Source organism: Saccostrea cucullata, unplaced genomic scaffold (genome assembly GCF_032062105.1).
Source record: "Saccostrea cucullata isolate Sc308-1 unplaced genomic scaffold, CSIRO_AGI_Scuc_v1 ctg19874, whole genome shotgun sequence".
In the NCBI taxonomy this organism is placed as follows: Eukaryota; Metazoa; Mollusca; class Bivalvia; order Ostreida; family Ostreidae; genus Saccostrea; species Saccostrea cuccullata.
In genome coordinates, this window is record NW_026923236.1 from 1 (window position 1) to 21,062 (window position 21,062).

At 34.5% G+C, this 21,062-nt stretch overlaps 1 protein-coding gene across 1 annotated transcript; it reads right to left on the bottom strand.

The window, feature by feature from the left end:
* Positions 1 to 15: 15 nt before the first annotated feature.
* Positions 16 to 16,940, bottom strand: LOC134263511 (cell adhesion molecule DSCAML1-like). The gene is given in 31 exon segments (XM_062745862.1): positions 16 to 192; positions 511 to 626; positions 755 to 839; positions 1,390 to 1,513; positions 1,618 to 1,672; positions 1,796 to 1,969; positions 1,972 to 2,025; positions 2,206 to 2,340; positions 2,469 to 2,975; positions 3,077 to 3,189; positions 3,472 to 3,599; positions 3,802 to 3,872; positions 4,181 to 4,412; positions 6,136 to 6,191; positions 7,122 to 7,286; positions 7,453 to 7,590; positions 7,753 to 7,772; positions 8,350 to 8,487; positions 10,338 to 10,500; positions 11,131 to 11,199; positions 11,328 to 11,534; positions 11,783 to 11,933; positions 12,208 to 12,323; positions 12,657 to 12,809; positions 13,046 to 13,159; positions 13,567 to 13,685; positions 14,204 to 14,360; positions 14,938 to 15,252; positions 15,376 to 15,666; positions 15,842 to 16,156; positions 16,583 to 16,940. Coding segments are annotated over 31 exon segments (4,998 nt in total). The 3' UTR covers positions 16 to 33.
* Between the last annotated feature and the right edge of the window lie 4,122 nt (positions 16,941 to 21,062).

The window sequence follows — 21,062 nt, forward strand, 5'->3', positions numbered from 1 at the left end:
CCATGACTATTTGAGAATTTTCATTTTTAAAAATCAAAGGGCAGTCCTCTCTGCAAACACGACCACAGAATCGTTAGGTATGAGGGAGTCTGTATCATCCACCCAAGGGGAGGAGTGACTATTCCTCATCACAGGCTCTGACCCTTCTGCATTCTCTGTCTTCAGTTGGCCTTTCCTTTGCAGAGTGGAGGCCTAGGACAACAAGAAAGATAACATTTGTTATGCTTGAAATATGAAGTATAACAAAAATTGGATTTTCTCTTTCATCTACTAGTAAACCAGATATACTAAGTTTTTTCTAAAATGTATACACAAAGAGAAGCTTCATAAGTAGTGATGTGTCGTAAAAATATTGTGATAATTTTTTAGACATTTTCTTTAAAAAAAAAATTACAGAACTAATGAAAAGCAAAAGTATTCAATATTTATCATGGTACATGTAAAGTCCTTGTTATATCTCAGTAAGTTTCTGTGTATTGACACTGGTCCCCTATCAGTAACCTCCCTTACCCTGGAGTAGACCTCCTCGGCAGAGAGATCCATGGACACACAGATAGATTCCCTGTCTGGTCGCCACTCACCCCCGGGGTCTAACACTCCCTGCCTGTAGGACGGATTCTCTATACCTAGAAATAAAAGTAAAGAAAAATGTGAAAAACAACATTGTCAGGATCAGAAGTATCATTTCATTACAAATGAAGTTAGAGGCACAGCTTAAACTACTGTTAGATTTTGAAACATTTGATTAACTCACCTGTTGAGTCTGGCTTGTGGATTCGGATTCCTGGGAAGGTGGATGAGGCAGCCACTGATTGGCTCTCCTTCAGATGACCATAGCTCTGTAAACCAAATAAAATACCGTGTAAGTAAAAATTTTAGCGAGGATTTAATTTTGGCATTATTAGCGAGGTTGTTGAGATCGCTAAAATTGAATATCGCTAAAAATAAATTGCATGTTATTTGTACTAGTTTCTTTAGTGAGCATTTTAAAATCGTTAAAATTACTTCTCACTAAAAATAAAATACAAGATTTTAAGGAGAAATCGCTTAATTTGCGTCTCGCCAAAATTTCCACTTATACGGTATGCTGTCTAAGACAGGAAAGCAAGAAAGCACTCAGTAAAAGTCATCAAAGTTATGTAAAGAACGCATGATGTCCAAATATCCCCATTTCTCCTTGTTCTTTGCAAAGTGTGAACATATTGCTCTCCCCTATCACAACGATCTAGTTAACATGCAGTCAGAGAAAGAGAGTTTACTTTTCTATATCCAAAATCTTTCTGTACAGGGAATAATTGATGGGCTCCTATCCACAATGTAAACTTTGAATTACCCTTAATTTTAGTGATAAGAATGAATTTCAAATATATGACAGATAAAGTACAATACCTGTGTTTCAGATACTGAGGAGTTGGTACCATATTTAACTGCGTCCCCCAGAAAGTGGATTCTAGATGTGGAGTGTCTAGTATCTCTGTTGTTATTATCCTCAGTAGCATCTTTGGTTGATAAGCTGAAAAATACCATACATGTTTACTCCTAATATGTATCTCATACAAAGATCAATTTATAAAAACATTCCTATTTTATTTTTCTGTTTTTTAAACATTTTTTTACCTTCCTGATCTGTCTCTGGGCATTTCACCAAACTTCCCTTCAGAAGACCTTGTTTCTAGAAATGAAATTGATGAATTAAATTCTTTCTCAAAATCTTTTGATCTCATAATACAATATTAAAATAAAATTCCTTAACAATAACCAAAGCCAAAGAAAAGAAAATGTCCAGTGAACTTACCAAAGTTTCCATAAGCTACCAGGTTCTGCCTCTCTCTCTCCTTGATACAGACACACAGAACTATGGCCAGTATGAAGATGACCAGTATCGCCCCTGCTGCAGCGCCCCCTAAGTACACCGGCAGTTTGTCCTCCTGACCCTGGGGCAGGGAGTTACCGAGGACAGTGGTGGTGTCGAAGCGGTGGTACCTTCTGTGGTGTTTGGTGGTGCTGGAGGTGGGGGAAGAGAATCTAAAAATACAGCAATATTAGTTCTGTATCAAAATTGTTGATACATGTTCCATTTACTCCTGCTTTTAGTACTCTTAAAAAAGTTATTTATAGTACTTATAAATAATATATGATATACATGTGAAATAAAAAGGGCCATCACACTAATTGTGTGAGTCTATATTAATTGTAGGTTAATACCAGTTTTGGCAGTGTGTATGGAAACCTTGCCCTCTCCTTTGGAGTTGACGGCTGATATTCCCACGACATATTCCATGGAGGGCTGCAGGTCTCTCAAGACAGTACGGGTCCCTGTTGTATTTTGGTATATCAGACCTAAACATTAAGCATATAACATTGTGTATCATGAAAATGTCAGAATAATGGCAATTTAAGTTTGGAAGGCTGTGATAATTATGCCCATGCAACTTGAAATTTTGAGTAAATTAAATACATGTAATTACCATTTCTGACCCAGAGTAAATCACTGCAAAGATCAAATACTGATCTATTCCAGGCAGACATCCAAGTCAATGCATTCAAATCCAGTTGACTGAATGAATCACTGATTATACCAAGGCTCATATTAAAATTCTTCTCATCTGTAACATTATTCAAGGTCAAATGAAGACCTGCAACTTTCGAAACAAATGCAGAGAAATTGTTCATCATATCGGAATCTTTATTTTCCAGAATCTCCTGAAGAATGTCATCCATGATTGATGAATAAGAAGAATTTAAATAAGTCAGAGAATCACAAGCATTATATATAACTGGATAGGGAAAAGGTGACAAGTAAGCTTCTGCTGATTCAGTGAGACCACTCTGTCTGTTTGTCTGTCCGTTTGGTAAAGGGTAATGCTTCACTACATACAAATCAATGACTCCATTAGGTTTGAGGGGAGGGGACCAGTAAACTGTTATACTGGTCGGGGTGCCTTGGTAACCAAACTGTCCAACCTTGTCTGGTACTACAATTCAAAAAGCAATACATGTATATATTTCTTAGATTAAAAAAATTACACAAAAATACATCGCAAAACTACATTATGATTTTTGAGTCAACTAGTACCTGACTGTTGAGTTTGGACTAGTCTCCAATCACTCCAGGGCCCTGTTCCATTGTCTGCCTGAGTCGTGTATAGTGCCACTCTAACACTGTATAAAGTCCAGGGCTCAAGGTCACTGAAAACAGAATAAAAGAACCTCAGTCACGAATGTTAGATAAAAATTTTTTCTTAAGCACTATTATTCTATTAAAATACTAAATACTTTTTCTTCTCCATTACAATTTATAATAATATTCTTTTTTAGTTTTATAAATAAAAAACATGTATCCTTGAATCACACTATTTTATATTTCACATAATATTTATATATATCCTTTCCATCCCCTCTTGATCCTTTCCTTTCATCGCCAGCTGAATTTCATAATTAGTATCAGATTTCTCACAGTAAGACTCAGACCTGATGTTGTATGGGAGAGAACCTGGTGTCGTGGGAAGAGTGACCTCCCTTGATGTTTTCTCACCATCCTTCTGGACCTCCACCACTATACCAGAAATGTCACTATTCCAAGTGGAGGGGTCAGGTAACTAAAAAGTTATTATAAATGATTTACATCACTGATGGGACTGTGCAAAGACACTCGTCTGATTTATTATCACGTTTACATCAAATAAGAAACAGTCAAGAATTACATCGTGCATATTATTTTAAAGTTCTCACATGTACATACATGTATATAGCTTTAAATCATCTAGTGCATAAATTGGTAGAAATTCCATAACTTGTTACCTTAAACTGTATATTGACTACACTGCTGGACACTGCTGTGAGTCTGATATTTGTTGGGGGACTACTAGGGGCTGAAAATGTGAAATAAATTCTCTTGTTACAAATCAACTCTCAATTCTTAAAAATAAATTTCCAGATCATAATTCAGTTTAGGAGGATACAAACATATATAAAAAAAAAAAGATCCATGAATGTGCTTGTAAAGTTAATTTTCAATGAAAATCAAATACATGACTATATTTCTGGCTACCCCACATCTCCATTGCCAGATATAAAACAAGGTTTATCCAAAATTTGTGAAATATGTGTTTTAAAACATCAAATTAACAAAATTCTTGAATGCAGACCATAAGAGCTTCTCTAAACCTTCTAAACCCACCTAGTGCAAAAGTACGAACTTTGACCCCTGAACTGGGGGGACCTCTTCCTGCCACATTCTCTGTTTCTATGGTAATAGCATACTCTGTCCAGGGTTGAAGGTTATTTATCATCCCTGATGTCTCAGTAAAATTAACGCTCTTCACCTCAGAAAAGCCAGAAGAAGGTGCCGTAGACTTGTATCTAATATGGTAGAATTTCAGGGGGCCATTATGTTCATTACTGGGTAGGGCCTAAAATAAATAGTTTATTTAATATTTATATATAGTTACATGTACGAATTATTAACATGATTCTACAAACCCTATTTAAGAAATTAATTAGATATTTATATAAATTATAAATTAATATCAATATTTAAGTGGAAAGGATGGCAATATAAACCAGAATTAGAACAAGAGGCCCATGGGCCACATCGCTCACCTGAGAACATGGGCTAGTTAAAAAACCAAAATCAGCTTATTATTGAAAAGCTTACTTGTTGGATGAGGGAGATTTATTTTCTATTACTAACTTGAAAATGTCAATATATCAATAAACCATACAAAAGTCATGTACAATTTTGACATACTTGAAAAGAAGATTTTTAAAGATTTTTTCCTATATATTACTGTAATCTAGGGTCCATATTGCCCCCCCCCCCCCCCCAACAATTTTTGAATAAATTTAAATCTTCGCTACTTTCAGATGCTTACATGTCAATTTGACAAAACTTTTCTGTTCTCGAGAAGATCTTTTCCTATATATTCCTATGTAAAAATTTGATCAGCCATTGTGGCTCCGCCCTACCCCCAGGGATCATGATTTGAACAAACTTGAATCTACACTACCTGAGAATGATTCCACATTAGTTTCATCTTTCCTAACCAAATGGATCTGGAGAAGATTTTTAAAGATTTTCCCTATATATTCCTATGTAAAACTTTGATCGGCTATTGTGGCCCCGCCCTACCCCCCGGGGTCATGATTTGAACAAACTTGAATCTACACTACCTGAGGATGATTCCACATGAGTTTCATCTTTCCTGGCCCAATGATTCTGGAGAAGAAGATTTTAAAAGATTTTCCCTATATATTCCTATGTAAAACCTTGATCGGCCATTGGCCATTGTGGCTACACTACTTGAGGATGATTCCACATGAAGTTCATCTTTCTTAGCCCAATGATTCTGGAGAAGAAGATTTTTAAAAGATTTTCCCTATATATTCCTATATAAAAATTTGATTGGCCATTGTGGCCCCGCTCTACCCCCGGGGGTCATAATTTGAACAAACTTGAATCTACACTACCTAAGGATGATTCCACACGAGTTCCATCTTTCCTAGCCCAATGGTTCTGGAGAAGAAGATTTTAAAAAGATTTTCCCTATATATTTATATATTAAAACTTTGATCAGCCATTGTGGCCCCGTCCTACTTCCAGGGGTCATGATTTGAACAAACTTGATTATACACTACCTGAGGATGATTCCACATGAGTTTCATCTTTCCTGGCCCGATGGTTCTGGAGAAGAAGATTTTTAAAGACTTTCCCTATATATTTCTTTGTAAAAATTTGATTGGCCGTTGTGGCCCCGCCCTACCCCCGGGGGTCATGATTTGAACAAACTTGAATCTACACTACCTGAGGATGATTCCACATGAGTTTCATCTTTCCTGGCCCAGTGGTTCTGGAGAAGAAGATTTTTAAAAGATACCATAAATTTTTCATTAATTCATTATTATCTCCCCTTGGAAGAGTGCTTAGCCCTTCATTTGAACAAACTTGAATCCCCTTCACCCAAGGATGCTTTGTGGCAAGTTTGGTTAAAATTGGCCCAGTTGTTCTTGAGAAGAAGTCGAAAATGTGAAAAGTTTACAGACAGACAGACGGACGGACAGACGGACTACAGACAAAATGTGATCAGAAAAGCTCACTTGAGCTTTCAGCTCAGGTGAGCTAATTATGCTGATCACTGTTCGTGCTTCACAGGCATTTACAGTGTATGTGAGTGATCTCTCTAACTCTGTAACTATTGAAGAACAAAACAGGAAGACCTTAGATGCCATAAACAAGAGGCAAAATAATTTAAAACTTGCCTGCCAAGAAACTAGAATCTTCAGTGGAAGATATGGGCCATATATATATCAACTAAGCATAGCTTTGAAGTACTTGAAAAGAAGATTTTAAAAGGTTTCCCTAATATCCCTATGTAAAACCTTGCCTTTTTTGGCCCCACACTAGATGCAAAATCAAGAGTACAAATGAATTTACACTACCAAGATTCCACATGAGTTTTACTTCCTGGCCCAGTGGTTCTTGAAAGGAATCATAGATCAGACGTATAGGTGCATGTAAACACTTTTATTGTCACCCCTGCCCTTGAATTTGATTGACAGGATAGGTGAAGGTCATTACATAAACTTATGTCATACATATTTGGTATGAAGACTTTTTTTGTTCTCCTATATACATGTATAATGATGGTCAGGGTAGCAAACAAACATTTCTCTAAAAGTGACCTTGAACTTGATCACAATTCTATCTTGGGTTAAAATGTCATGAAATATCCTAAAATCTTTGCCTATATATTCCACAAGGTATCAACTTCCACTGTTTTTCAATTAAGAAGATCAATGTAGACCAGTCAAAATGTTATATTTATTCTTTCAGTGATCAAGAATTTGACATAATGACCTTGATTCAAGGTAATGTCAGTTCTGGCCCAGTGGTCATAAACAATAAGATATACTATATACCAAAAATGATCTTCCAATGATTATCTGTTACAATTTTATAGCCTTGACAAGACTGAATGGACACACAGACAAACTGACTTGTGGGCAAGGGGATTCCTATATAACCCCCCACCCAACTTGGTTTGTGTGGGTAAAATAAATTACATAAGTTAAATTGAATCAATGCAGATTCATTTCTAACTGTTAAAATGTGATTTTTGTACCTGCTGCCTCTGTTCTAGTGACCACCATGGAGGAGAAATTTCCCCATAGATCCACGTCTTTCTCCACTGTGGCTGCCCTGACATTAAACTGGTACTCAGTGTAAGCTAGTAGCCCTGTCACAGTATAGGAAGTGGTAGGGGCCTGAACCTGAATTCTCTCTGGCTCTGTAAATTTATTTAGATAATGAACATGATATTTATCACCTTCTTAATTTGGATGTGTATATTACAGAAACTATTTTTCTTATGAAAGCTATATTGCTAGGTTGAGAAAAATGAGGAAAAAAAATCAAACATGTTAAATGCACTTAGACAACAAAATACTGCAAACCTTCATTTGATTGGCTGATTTGATACCAGATCTGGTACTTCTGAATGATTCCATTGGTGGTTTCTGGAACCTCCCAGCTGACTGTGATGGAGCTGGGTCCCACATTACTTACACGTACATTTCTTGGACTTGATGGATCTATCATGATAAAAACAAAAATTAAAGTCCTTTTTCCATGCATTCTTTTCTTTTCCAATGTTTTAAATCAATCTCTCAAAGTCACCTTATACAAAAAATACATATACAATATATTATTTTCAGCTTATTTATCAACTTCCAGTTTAAGACAAGAAGACAAACCTGCAAAATTAAAAGTTTTTCTTTCAGTGATCAAGAATTTGACATAATGACCCTGCAAGGTAATGATTTGTGGCTGTTACCAAAATCTTCCAATGATTATCCAATTTTATAGCCTTGACAAGACTGCATGGACACACAGTACATTATGAGACACATCATTGGCTCCCGCGAGGATATCATATCTAGTGTACATTAGCTCATGCCTAAAATAAACCAAAAGACTAAATTAAAATATGTCTGAAAAAAATATAAGCAGTATCAAAAATGTAATAAAAGTATTCAGATGTCCTCAAGTTGTGGTTTCTTTGAAAAATCATCTAAAATAAATAGGAAAAAAAATCACATGTTAAATGCAAGAAAATGGCCATACTGCAAATTCAATTAATCTGGCTGAATGATTCCATTTGTACCTCCCAGCTGACTGTGAAGCTGGGTCCCACTACTTACACGTACATTTCTTGGACTTGATGGATCTATCATGATAAAAACAAAAATTAAAGTCCTTTTTAATTACTTTTCCAAAAAACAAATCTAAACAAACAAATAAAAAAATTACAATATTTTCTTATTTAGTTCAATTAATACTTTTGGACAAACCTGCAAGAAATTTTGTTCAGTGTCTATAAAAATTCTCCCTCCCCTGCCTGATTTGTGGCTGTTACCACAAACAAGTACTCCACCCCAGACTGCAGACCCTGTACATTATGAGACACATCATTGGCTCCTACATATATAATTTGTATATTCAATGCAAAAGACTAAATTAAAATATGTGAAAAAAATATAAAATCCAAATGTAATGAAATATTCATAGCTCAAGTTGTGGTTTCTTTGAAAAATCATCTAAAATAAATATTCAAATCAATCTAATGAAAATGGCCATACCAAATAAATTAATTTGCATTTTTTGTACTGATCAAATCATAGGAAAGAGTTGTCTTTGTAATTACAAGCCAAAAAACAAATATAAATAAACAAATAAAAAAATTAAAATTCTTCTCAATAAGTTAATTATACTTTTGGACCATATGAAGAAATTTTGTTCAGTGTCTATAAAAATTCTTATCATCTATTACCAGTATTCAAACATATTTTATCGTTATCCATAATAAACACCAACTACATATAATAATTTGTATATTCAATGCAGAAAGAAATTACTTGTAAAATTAAAATCCACCTGTGACATCACTTCATAGCTTGAGTATGTGTTCCATTCTTTAGAGGAATGGATTGAGAGTCAATAACAATGAATGAAAGCAGAAAGCAATTTGTCAAAATAACCCCTTTTCATGAAAGATAAATGGGAATCTCTCAAAATTTTATTGAATGCAAGAGATGTTTGTAGAAAACTTATGCCCCCCTCCCCCAAATAATTGGAATTTTTCAAAGTCAAAGGGGCATAACTCTGTCAAAAATGGGTCAATTGTACCCAAAACAGTACTTATTCTAGATATTCTTATGATTAATCTGTATACAAAATTTCATTTCAATATGTGCAACCTTTGTGAAGAAAATGAACAGAGACTGCAAATAATTGGAATTTGTATAAGTTCAGGGGGCATAACTCTAACAAAAGAGGCTTGATCATACCCAAAACAGAAACTGCCCTACATATTTTTATGATAAAACTGTATACCAAATTTCATTTCAATATGTGCAACCTCTGCGAAGAAAATGAATGGAAACTGATGGTGGACCGACAGACAGACCGACTGATGGACAGCAGCAAAGCAATATGCCCTCCCTTCTTTGAAGGGGGGCATAAAAATTACCTTTCTTCACTTTATATCATAAAAGGGACTTGAATTTTTCATTTAATTTTCATATAAATTACCTTGAGATTCAGAAAAAGATTCTCTAAATCACAAAAATTCTTAAATTCTGCATGATTAATTGGCAAAGAAAAAGCAAAAGCTTCAGCCCTGCATATATTCTGATATTTTTATGCATTTAAATTAAAAGCAACTGAGTAGACATCCCCTTTATAACATAAAATTAATAAGAGTTATGCAAAGGTGGATTTTAATTAGAACAATATCCTCGCACCTCTCCACTCCTTAAAAGCAATGGGCCTCTTCCCTTTTGGGGACTCGGCCCAGATATTTTTAAAGGAATGGAAAGCTTACAAACTTGGATATTACCCCTTATACAAGCATGGATAGGCAGAAGATGTTAGATTACTGGAAAAATTAAGTCAAAAAAAATACTGCAACAATATGGTTAGATATAACAGCAAAAGAAGAAGTTAATAGAAACTATCAGAGAGAAAATGAAAACAGTCTTATATAAAACCCACCAGACCAAACAATGTCATTACCTGTGAGCATTCACTTCCTAGGCTTAAAAAGATACATCTTTGTTTCCTTAATATTAGCTGAATACATATAGGTATATATGTAAATGTACAGAAGTTGTTTTCAAACAAGTCTTTATTTTATTTTGGGAATAATGTATAAATTAGGAAAGCAAGGAGCACACAAAGTGGATAATATTCAACAAATATCCACTGAAAAAAAGTTCTGAGATACATGTATTTAACATAAGGAGAAAAGTTATTACTAAGAAATTCAGAAAAGATTATCTCTTATGCTCTATAATGGATTAATATGAAGTACCTTTGTTTGTAGTATGCTATGTAGTGGGTCACTGAAGTGTACCAGTTCTGAGTGACCGGTGTCCATCTCAAGGTCACAGAGGTTGCTGATGTTGCTATGGGGTCCAACAAAGTCGGTGGTAAAGGTGGCTCTAAAAACATTTACAGGAATCAAATATACATGTAGTACAAACAACATGGAGGACTTATGGACAGTGTGGAAAACATATGCAGTATTTTCCCTAAGAACCAGCTACCGGCCAAATTGACTGCTTCAGTTGACAATTAAAGCCGCTTTGAAATAAAAATTCAAAATTAAATTGTTGTAATGTCTACTAAAAATTTGTACATAAACCTCAGCCCCCAACTCGTTACAACTGGCCTGGGGGCCATAAAACTTAGATGAGCTCACTTTTGATCTCAGTCTCACTTTTCCCAAAGGAATTAATAGTGGAAAAGTGAGACTGAGATCAAAAGTGAGCTCATCTAAGTTTTATGGCCCCCAGGCCTGATCTCTAACCCTTAACTTTGAAATAAAGGGAAAACACTGATATGAACAATGAGGAGGACTCATGGACAATATATAGAGAACTTACTGACAATATGGACTTAAGTCGGTAAAGAGAACTTCAGGACAATATAGAGAACTTACACACAATCTGGAGAACAAATGGACAATATGGAAAAACAGAGAAAATTAACAGACATCATTAAAATTTACCAACAAGATAGAGAACTTACAACACAATATAGAGAACTTACGCACAACATAGAGAACTTACGCACAACATGGATAGAGACTTCTGCTTGATCTGATCCTGCGTCATTGACAGCAGAACACGTGTAGTCACCTGATAATATTCAAAAGACACATCAATGAAAATTTTACAATCTGCCTTTGAAGGTTTGTTTGTTAATTTTAATAAATAAAATCATGTAAAACCTAAAATATATGTGATGATTTTTGTTAGACTTTTACCTTCATCCCCTGCATTAGCAACCTTAATGAGGAGTTGTCTTTCACTGGTCACTACAATCCTCCCATCCGCAGTGGAGAGAATCTCGGATCCTCGTCTGTACCAGCTGATTCGTGGGGCAGGGATCCCCTCGGCTTTACAGGTTAAGGTGGTGGCCCGGTTTCTTACAACTATTAAATCTCCTTGAATATATTTAACTTTTGGAGGCACTAAAAAGAGATAATATTGGTGTTTGGTTATATTAATTTAGAATTTGTGATGATAAAATACAAAACTTTATTAGCCTAGAAGTACAAAAGATTCATATGGTGATAAATTCCTACTGACAATTGACCTGTGAGTTTAAGCAAAGTATGACCTTGATAAAGTAGAAAAAAAATATCAGAGACAAATCCTAATGTCATCTGTCTTCAACCATTGGACATCAACTGCCCCCCCAAATAAATGTAATACACACCTTGAAGAGAAAGTTTTGCCGACATGCTCTCTGAACCCACAACATTGGAGGCCACACATGTGTATTTTCCCACGTGTTGCCAGGTTACCATGGCGATCTGTACACTGTTGTCTAGGTTAACAAATACTCCATCAGGCAGAAGATTGGTGTCCTACAAAAAAAGTATTCTAAAGGAAATGATATTCATAAACTAATTATCACACATGGTTCAATGCATTTATAGAGCAAAAAGTGAAGTTTTTAAAGTAATTTTTTCCTTTTTGTATGCATGAAACATTTTTTCTTCAAAAAGTATTATGTATTCTGACAAGGTAGTTTTCTTCGTTTTTCTTCCTTGTGTAAAATAGCATAATCACATAGATTTTCCTACTGAACGAATTATGTGGTTTAGGCTTCTTTGCTTTTGGCTTACATTACAGGCTTACATTAAATTTCCACACAATAGTTGAAGCAGGATGACTGTCTACACTACATGTGAAGTTAGCAGCACCACCTATCACCACGGTGACATTCTTTGGCATCACCTTAAACACTGGTGGAGCTGAGGAATATATATGAAAATGATTTGATGAGATAGAATTTTAAAAACTTAAAGCCTCTTGAGAAACATCTAATATTATTAGAAGATTTTCATCATAAAAAAGTACTCAGATATTACTTTTACAGGACTACAGGCCATAATTCATCACTTTAGAAATAGATGTTTTTTTTAATGCAAATAAAACATGTTTCTTTTTATGCAGTTATGTACTGTTAGCATCAATACTAATGCTGGTATTTATTTGAAAATAGAAAATGGAAATTGAAACATTTTTCTCTAATACTTTGTTTGAACACATCTCACAACAAAACAAACAATAAATCAGTAAAGTACCCTGCACAGCCAGTATTCCTGAGGATTGAGCAGTGCCTGCCTCATTCATCGCCAGACAGGTGTAAGTTCCCCCATCAGTCAAATTAACATCGTTAATAAACAATCCATCCACCGTCTGACGGACTCGACTGGTGAGGGACAGAGGGGCCTGATCTGTAAATATCCAAGAGGCACAAATAAAACAAGAGGCACACATCAAACAAGAGGCACATGTGAAACAAGAGGCACATGTGAAACAAGAGGCATACATGAAACAAGAGGCACATAGGCCTTGATGGTTGCCTGAGTATCATGAGTCTCTCAAGTTATACTCTTAGATTTACTACATATAAATGTGTGCAAAGATACATGTACACATACAAGCTTGAAAATTGAACTGTTGTCTCTACCTTTGTACCAAGTCACATTTGGAACTGGGTCTCCATAGACTTCACAAGGCAAAAACACCTGGTTGTTAATGGTTACCGTCAAATTGACCACTGGCTTAGTAATTACCACCGGGACTGAAAAGATATTACAAAACAGGTACCGTTCAGTCAGAGGATTTTCTTTATTACACCCATCCTTCTTATAATGAAAAGCCACTTCAAGTAGTAACAAAATTAAGCAAATAAGTCAAATAGAAATATGTTGAACACATCTAAAATTAAAACTTATTGCCAAGTGATTTGTTTTTAAAAAAAAGGTATTATTAACTTATCAGGTATTACAATTCATGATTTTAATAGCTCAAAATTGTTCATCCTTTGTACTTTGCTACATGTATAAGCATGTTGCACTATATGAAAAAAATGTCAATCTATAAAGCTTTTCTAATTTTTCATTCTGGGGAAAAGTTTGAAGTCATTATTGGTAAGCAACACTAGTCAAAGAGAGATTTTATAATTATGCGTTTCAAATCACTAATTACCTTTAACAGTGACATAGGCCATTGCCTCAGATTTTCCATAAGAATTATTGGCTCTACAGGTGAAATAGCCCTCCCATGCCTTATTTACATTGGCAATGTGTAGTTCCTGGTTCTTCATGCTATCAAAATATTTCTTTAACCATTTACATCAAGCAATATTTGTATTCAAGAGTATTTGTTCTTTATAATGACTATACCAAAGGAAATATTTGCTCAGAAACATGAGAAAGACAAAGTCCTTTAAATGAATTTGTAATTATCCATTTGACATCACTGATAGGTAAATTGTACAAGAATTTTACATCTGTACATTTACTGACAATATTCATTTTCTAAAATAAATCCCATGTTGCTTTACATGTACATAGTTAAGAATTTCCAGCATGAACAATCCTACATGTAAATCACTAAAATATTCTAGTTTGTATATTTACGCAATGTAGACATTCTAAACTGAATGTTGGCATTATTCTAACCTGAATGCTGGTGTTATTCTAACCTGAATGCTGGTGTTATTCTAACCTGAATGCTGGTGTTATTCTAACCTGAAGTCTGGTGTAATTTTAACTTGAATTTTGGTGTTATTCTGATCTGAATGCTTGTTTTATTCTGACCTGAAGGCTTGTTTTATTCTGACCTGAAGGCTGTTGTATAAGCTCCATCTGTGACCGGTTGTCCATTGAACAACCAGGTTATTTCTGGCTCGGGATCTCCCTTAACCAGACATATTAGCACAAGACCTTGACCTTTGACAACTGACTGACTCAAAGGGGGCTGCACAAATGTAGGTGCTCCTAAAACAACAAAGCTTAAAAATTAGATACACTGAAAAATAAAAAAAAAAGACTTGGATGTATAATTTTATCTAATTATATCAAAAATTTCTCCTTGGAATAAGACAGTTTAGAATGAAATTATTTTTTTTTCAAACTAATTAAAAACTGATGAAGTTGACTTCATTATGAATTTATAAAGCAGTATACATCTACATTAGACCAGTTAGGGCAAAACATGTACATTTTTGTCTAATACCGTATAAGTAGAATTTTTAGCGAGAATTTAATTTAGGCATTATTAGCGGGGATGGTAAGAATGCTAAAATTGAATATCACTAAATTTTAATTGCATTTTACTTGTAATAGCATCTTAAGTGAGCATCTTATAATCGCTAAAATTACTTATCAATAAAAATGAAATACCAATTTTTATGGAAAAATCGGTAAATTTGCGTCTCGCTAAAATTTCCACTTATACGGAATTTTCAAAATCCAAGCAGGCCGAGGGTGAGATTAAAACACTTCATCATTAGCCTAAATAATACTGAACATTTTATAAAAATGAAAGTTTTGATCAGAAACCAGTACTCTTTACCTCCTACTCTAAGTGTGGCAACTTTTGAGGTTCTAGAGGACGGAACAGCAAACACGTTCTCAGCAACACAGAAGTACTGCCCCTCATGTATCCGCTGTACATCAGCTATAAACAGGTCCCATACCCCATTGTCAGGGTCCATGATTAACACAGTCTTACTGTTGTTATTGAACTTGTTGGTCAATGGCTGGTTGTTCTTATACCATGTGACTTTGGCGGGGGGATTAGAAGTGGGAGGGGAACAAGGGAGGGTGGTAGGCAGGCCTGCTATGGCATATTTTGAAGTTGGATGTCGAGAAAATTCAAAGTCAATATCTACCAAAAAGAAATAATAAACTTTTGCACTGTATGAAAATTTGTTATGAATGCTATAAAATCATTAAATCCTATTTGCTTTCAAACATTTAAAAGATATAACTACATGCATTGGTTTCTTACAAGCTGCCTGTAGTACAATGTCAGGTGATATATCCTTTCCTAGTTTGTTTATCCCCTCGCAGATATAGTATCCCTGGTCCTCCAACTGAAAGGACTCAAAGTAGAGACTACCATTAGACAGAAGGGTGTGGTTAGTGGTGACTGGGGTTAGGGGCACTTGTCCCTTTCTCCAGCTAATGACTGGGGAGGGGTATCCAATTACTGGGCAGTCCAGCACAAAGGGCTGGTCCTTTGGAGTCAAAATATCCCTCTTATATAGGTTTAAGTCCACCCTTGCTGCAAACTCAAATGCTGACACGAAAAAAAATAAATAATAGAAAATGAGATTTTCCTTATCACCTTTATAGCTCATATCATCAAAATTTTTCATTCGTATTCTCCTGCAAGTAATGGAAGTGAAATGAAAGTAAGTTTTCTTAGTTACAGAGATTTAGACTTAACATGCATTAATCTTTTAATTATTCACCTGTAACTCCTACAAACACTTGTAAACTTCTAACATATATTCCCAGCATTCCGTTCCTAGCAGCGCAGTTATACTTCCCACTATGCTCAGGTGTGGCCACCAGGACCAGCTTCATGCTGAACTGCTGCACAAAACCCAGGGAGGAGGCACTTTTATATGTGGCATTGTACTGGGATCCACCCCTGAAGAGGACACCATCTTTCTCCCAGAAGATCTCAGGGGGTGGCGAGCTTTCCCCGGTAACACAGTCCAAGGTTATCGTGTCTCCTTCAGTCACTGTCACACCATTTGGATTTATCACGAATGAACGGATATCTGTATCAAAGCCACAACCAGATATGTGACAATCTCAATAGGAATAATATAAAATACAAATAATTTTTCATGCAGAAGAGAAAATTCTCTAAAAGTTTTACTTTATGAAAAAGTATTTTTAATGTTGATAGCATGTACATTTACGTACGACTGTACATAAAAAGAACACTCCATAGGAACAATATTCTGAGGGCTTTAAGGATTACTGGTACATTTTTATTTTCTTCTTTTAGAAAGCATTATGAAAACCCATTTAGACTTAATTTTTAATCTACAGAAATGAAATACATGTTAGCTTTTGAACTTACTTACAAGTAGACTAAAATTCAAACACAATTCTGAGTTTTAAGTAAACTAATTAACATTCTAAAACTAGAGATTCTGTATGAGAACTTATATGCTGCCCTAGTTTACTGTATGACTTACATGCATGTATGATTTGAGCTGGAGGTGACACGGCTAACTGTGAGATGCCATCACTGGAGGATACAGCACAGGTGTAGTTTCCTAGTTCTGCCTCGTGTATGTTCTGTATAAGGAGGGAGTTGTTGACAAATATAGAGCTACCCTGGGGCCGTGGTCCCCCATTTAGATACCAAGCGTAGGACAGCTGCTCCGTAGGGGAAGACACCAGCCTGGCTTCACAGTTTAGAATTATGCTTCCATTGTATACAACAGCCTGACTTTTTGGCTTCACCATAAATTCTTGAAAAATATATTTTTTTATTAATAAAAACAAACATAAGCATGTATCTGCAAGTAATATAACTTTAAAAGTAAGCATAAATAGCAGAATTTACATTAATGTAAATCCCTATTTTGATATATAAAGAATATGACTTTAACAAAATAATTTCATACTTACCCACAATTTCTTGAGTGAACACAAACTTTGAATTCATTAAAAATATTTGTAGAAAGGAAAAGAACTTTGGAATATTAGTCATCTTTTGGGAGCCCAGTGCTGTGAAAAGTATAACATTACAAATGTAAAACATCCCACACAATAACTGTAAAATTAAATTTAATTTTTTTTGAAACATAGGCAATAAAGAAAAGTTACCTTTCGAGCTCACCGAATATAACCGTCCACCATTATATCTTTGAAAACATATTGCAATAGTGCACAGATGTACAGAAAATACTTTACAACAATACGCCGATACAAAGGCAGATTCTCTCGTCCAGTTGATAAAATATTCATGACAACATCATTCTCCTCCTATACACCTTGATTCTTACAGCATCTTAATGGTTATACACCAATCAATATTTCTCGCGTGCGAAGTCAAGGTAAACACGAAATCTTCTTTCGCGGAACGCCCCGCGGTCATTTTTCTGCTTTCTATAAACAAAAGAGTTCCTAATTTCAAGCGTTCTATTCCTTTATATGTAGTTTTAGTTGGTAGTTGGAAAAACCAAATTTTGAAAAAAAAAAAAAACATGGCACAAATCTTTTATTCAAGCATTTTTATTAAGAATTATAATAATAATTGGAAGCTCTTCCTTTATGTAGTTTAAAACTTTTAGTTGGAATATAGATATACTCGCCTATACAAGTCGGTTTTTTGGGAGTTAATTTCTGGTCCAAAACTGACTCATAGGCGAGCTCTAAAAAGAATAGTATTGTATGAGGTCAGTCCAACTGAAATATAAGCTTATTAACTACAACCGACTTATTGGCGAGTAGCCGAGTACATGTATTATACGGTAATTAATACGCTTCCTTAATTCAAGCAAATTTATTTTTAAAAAATAATTAATTGGAAGTGTAAGTCAGTAATTACTTTCAACAACTGATTTGATGAAATCATCAAAATAAATCATTCTCTGTCAGACTGTGCGGTACGGAAGCATATTAGTGCCACGCAATATTTTTTTTAAAGTTGGTAATTCCAACTTTAATCTTGGCTTTTCCAACTTTAAAGTTGGTAATTCCAACTTTAATCTTGGCTTTTCAAACTTTAATCTTGGCTTTTCCAACTTTAAAGTTGGAAATTCCAACTTTAATCTTGGCTTTTCCAACTTTAAAGTTGGTAATTCCAACTTTAATCTTGGCTTTTCCAACTTTAAAGTTGGTAATTCCAACTTTAATCTTGGCTTTTCCAACTTTAATCTTGGCTTTTCCAACTTTAAAGTTGGTAATTCCAACTTTAAAGTTGGAAATTCCAACTTTAATCTTGGCTTTTCCAACTTTAAAGTTGGTAATTCCAACTTTAATCTTGGCTATTCCAACTTTAATCTTGGCTTTTCCAACTTTAAAGTTGGTAATTCCAACTTTAAAGTTGGTAATTCCAACTTTAATCTTGGCTTTTCCAACTTTAAAGTTGGTAATACCTTTAAAGTTAGGGCTGGGCAATAATATCGATATTTCAATATATTGCAATACAATGACAAAAAATATCGTATCGCAATACGATTTTGTAATATCGATATATTGGCAATATACTTAGATTAAGGAATTTTGTCATTAAATATAAAAATGGACTTATGAAAGTTTGTTATTAATCCAAACAGTAGGTCAGAAGTTGTTTTGGGGGAACATTTCAGAGCATAACTAAAAGGAAATCAACAAGATTTTTTTTTTCGTGTTGGTTACTTATCATAGTTATGTACATTCTGCATGTAAATTAACATAAATATAGTAAGAAAATGCCATTTTCCTTACATTGAAAATATTGCAATACGTATCGCAATACAGTTTAAAATATCGCAATATATCGCAATACGAAATCTCGGGCCAATACCCAGCCCTATTTAAAGTTATTGCCAATAGAATTTCACAAGAGGACTAATAGGAATATAAGGATTTCTAATTAAAAGTTGGAAGTTTTATGTAAGGTCGTAAGGAAGGTCAAGGTAAAATAAAATAAAAGAAATAAAGATAAAAAGAGTTCAACAATTTATTTCAATGTGCTAGTATTTATTTTCCATTGTAAAAGTACATATATTATAACTCCACATATCCCCTTCCGCTCTTCCCCCCCCCCTTTCGACCCCTACCCCTATATTGCAATGATTAATTCCTAACAAATCTATTTCAGTGTCTTATTTTCACGTTCATTAAGTTTGTGATACTTTAAAACAAAAGAAAAAACTAAGAAAAGAGGGGTAGAAAAGCTCGAATAAAAGTTGGGAAAGCCAAGATTAAAGTTGGAATTTTCAACTTTAAAGTTGGAATTACCAACTTTAAAGTTGGAAAAGCCAAGATAAAAGTTGGAATTTCCAACTTTAAAGTTGGAATTACCAACTTTAAAGTTGGAAAAGCCAAGATTAAAGTTGGAAAAGCCAAGATTAAAGTTGGAATTACCAACTTTAAAGTTGGAAAAGCCAAGATTAAAGTTGGAAAAGCTAACTTTAAAGTTGGAATTACCAACTTTAAAGTTGGAAAAGCCAAGATTAAAGTTGGAATTACCAACTTTAAAGTTGGAAAAGCCAAGATTAAAGTTGGAATTACCAACTTTAAAAAAATATTGCGTGGCACTAATACGCTTCCGTTGGAAAAGTTGGAAAAGCCAAGATTAAAGTTGGAATTACCAACTTTAAAGTTGGAAAAGCCAAGATTAAAGTTGGAATTACCAACTTTAAAGTTGGAAAAGCCAAGATTATAGTTGGAAAAGCCAAGATTAAAGTTGGAAAAGCCAAGATTTAAGTTGGAATTACCAACTTTAAAGTTGGAAAAGCCAAGATTAAAGTTGGAATTACCAACTTTAAAGTTTAAAAAGCCAAGATTAAAGTTGGAATTACCAACTTAAAAAAAAATATTGCGTGGCACTAATACGCTTCCGTAGTGCGGCATTATCATGTTATTCGCTTCGCGAATAGAATAAGTTTGACGTTGTACACATTAACGTCATTACTTGTACAAGAGGGATTCTAATGATGTTATAAAGTTTATATTTTTATTTTCGAATATTTAGTACTATTTAATACGATTTCAGGAAATAAAATTAAACGAGAGAGAGAGAGAGAGAGGGAGAGAGAGAGAGGATCTAATGCTCGATTCTTTAGAGAATCGTTCATATACATGTATATGAAAAACGGGTAGCGAATCAAACAACATGAGTATATATATATACAGACACAACATTCTAAAAGCCTCTGAAAGGGGAGATTGGGTTTCTTTGGTGATCATTCAGATAAAAAACGGGGCTTGTTTTTTTTTTTAGAATGTTGCGTCTGTATAAATATACTCATGTTATTTGATTCGCTTCTTATTATATATGCCTTGGTCATTTGAAACATGATCATTTTAGAAATGAACCCCCTAAAAAACCAAGCCCCATTTTTTATCTGAATGACCCCCAAAGAAACCCTTTACCGGGGAAAATCTCCCCTTTCAGAGGCTTTTATATAGAATGTTGCGTCTGTATATATATACTCATGTTATTTGATTCGCTACCTGTTCTGCATATATATGATCGATACGTTCCTTTCTTTCATCTTTTTACCAACTCCTTTATCATACAAGACAGAGTTCTCAATATATTTTATTTTCGCAAATCATTGGAAATTTTAATTACCGAATGCTAAAAACATCACTCTTATACAGGTATTGACGTTAACGTGTACAACGTCAAACTTATTTGATTCGTGAAGTGAATAACATGATTATGCCGTCTGTACTCTCAGATGAGGATCGAGTTTCGCACGTGTAATAAACATGATAAATAACTGATTTTTTTGTCGGAAACTTCATCGCATCAGCTAGGGGCCGGGAGGGGGGGGGGGTCATTTGTGATTGGAAGGCCGCTTAGGTTGGCTCCCACTTATTTATTGCAGTAAAGTCAATTATTTAGGGTAATACAATATATTATATAACGTTATATAGTTAGTTTGTTTGATGTTGTTTTACGCCCCTTTGAGAATTTTTTTTATATGAAGACGCTATTCTCTTTAAAAATAA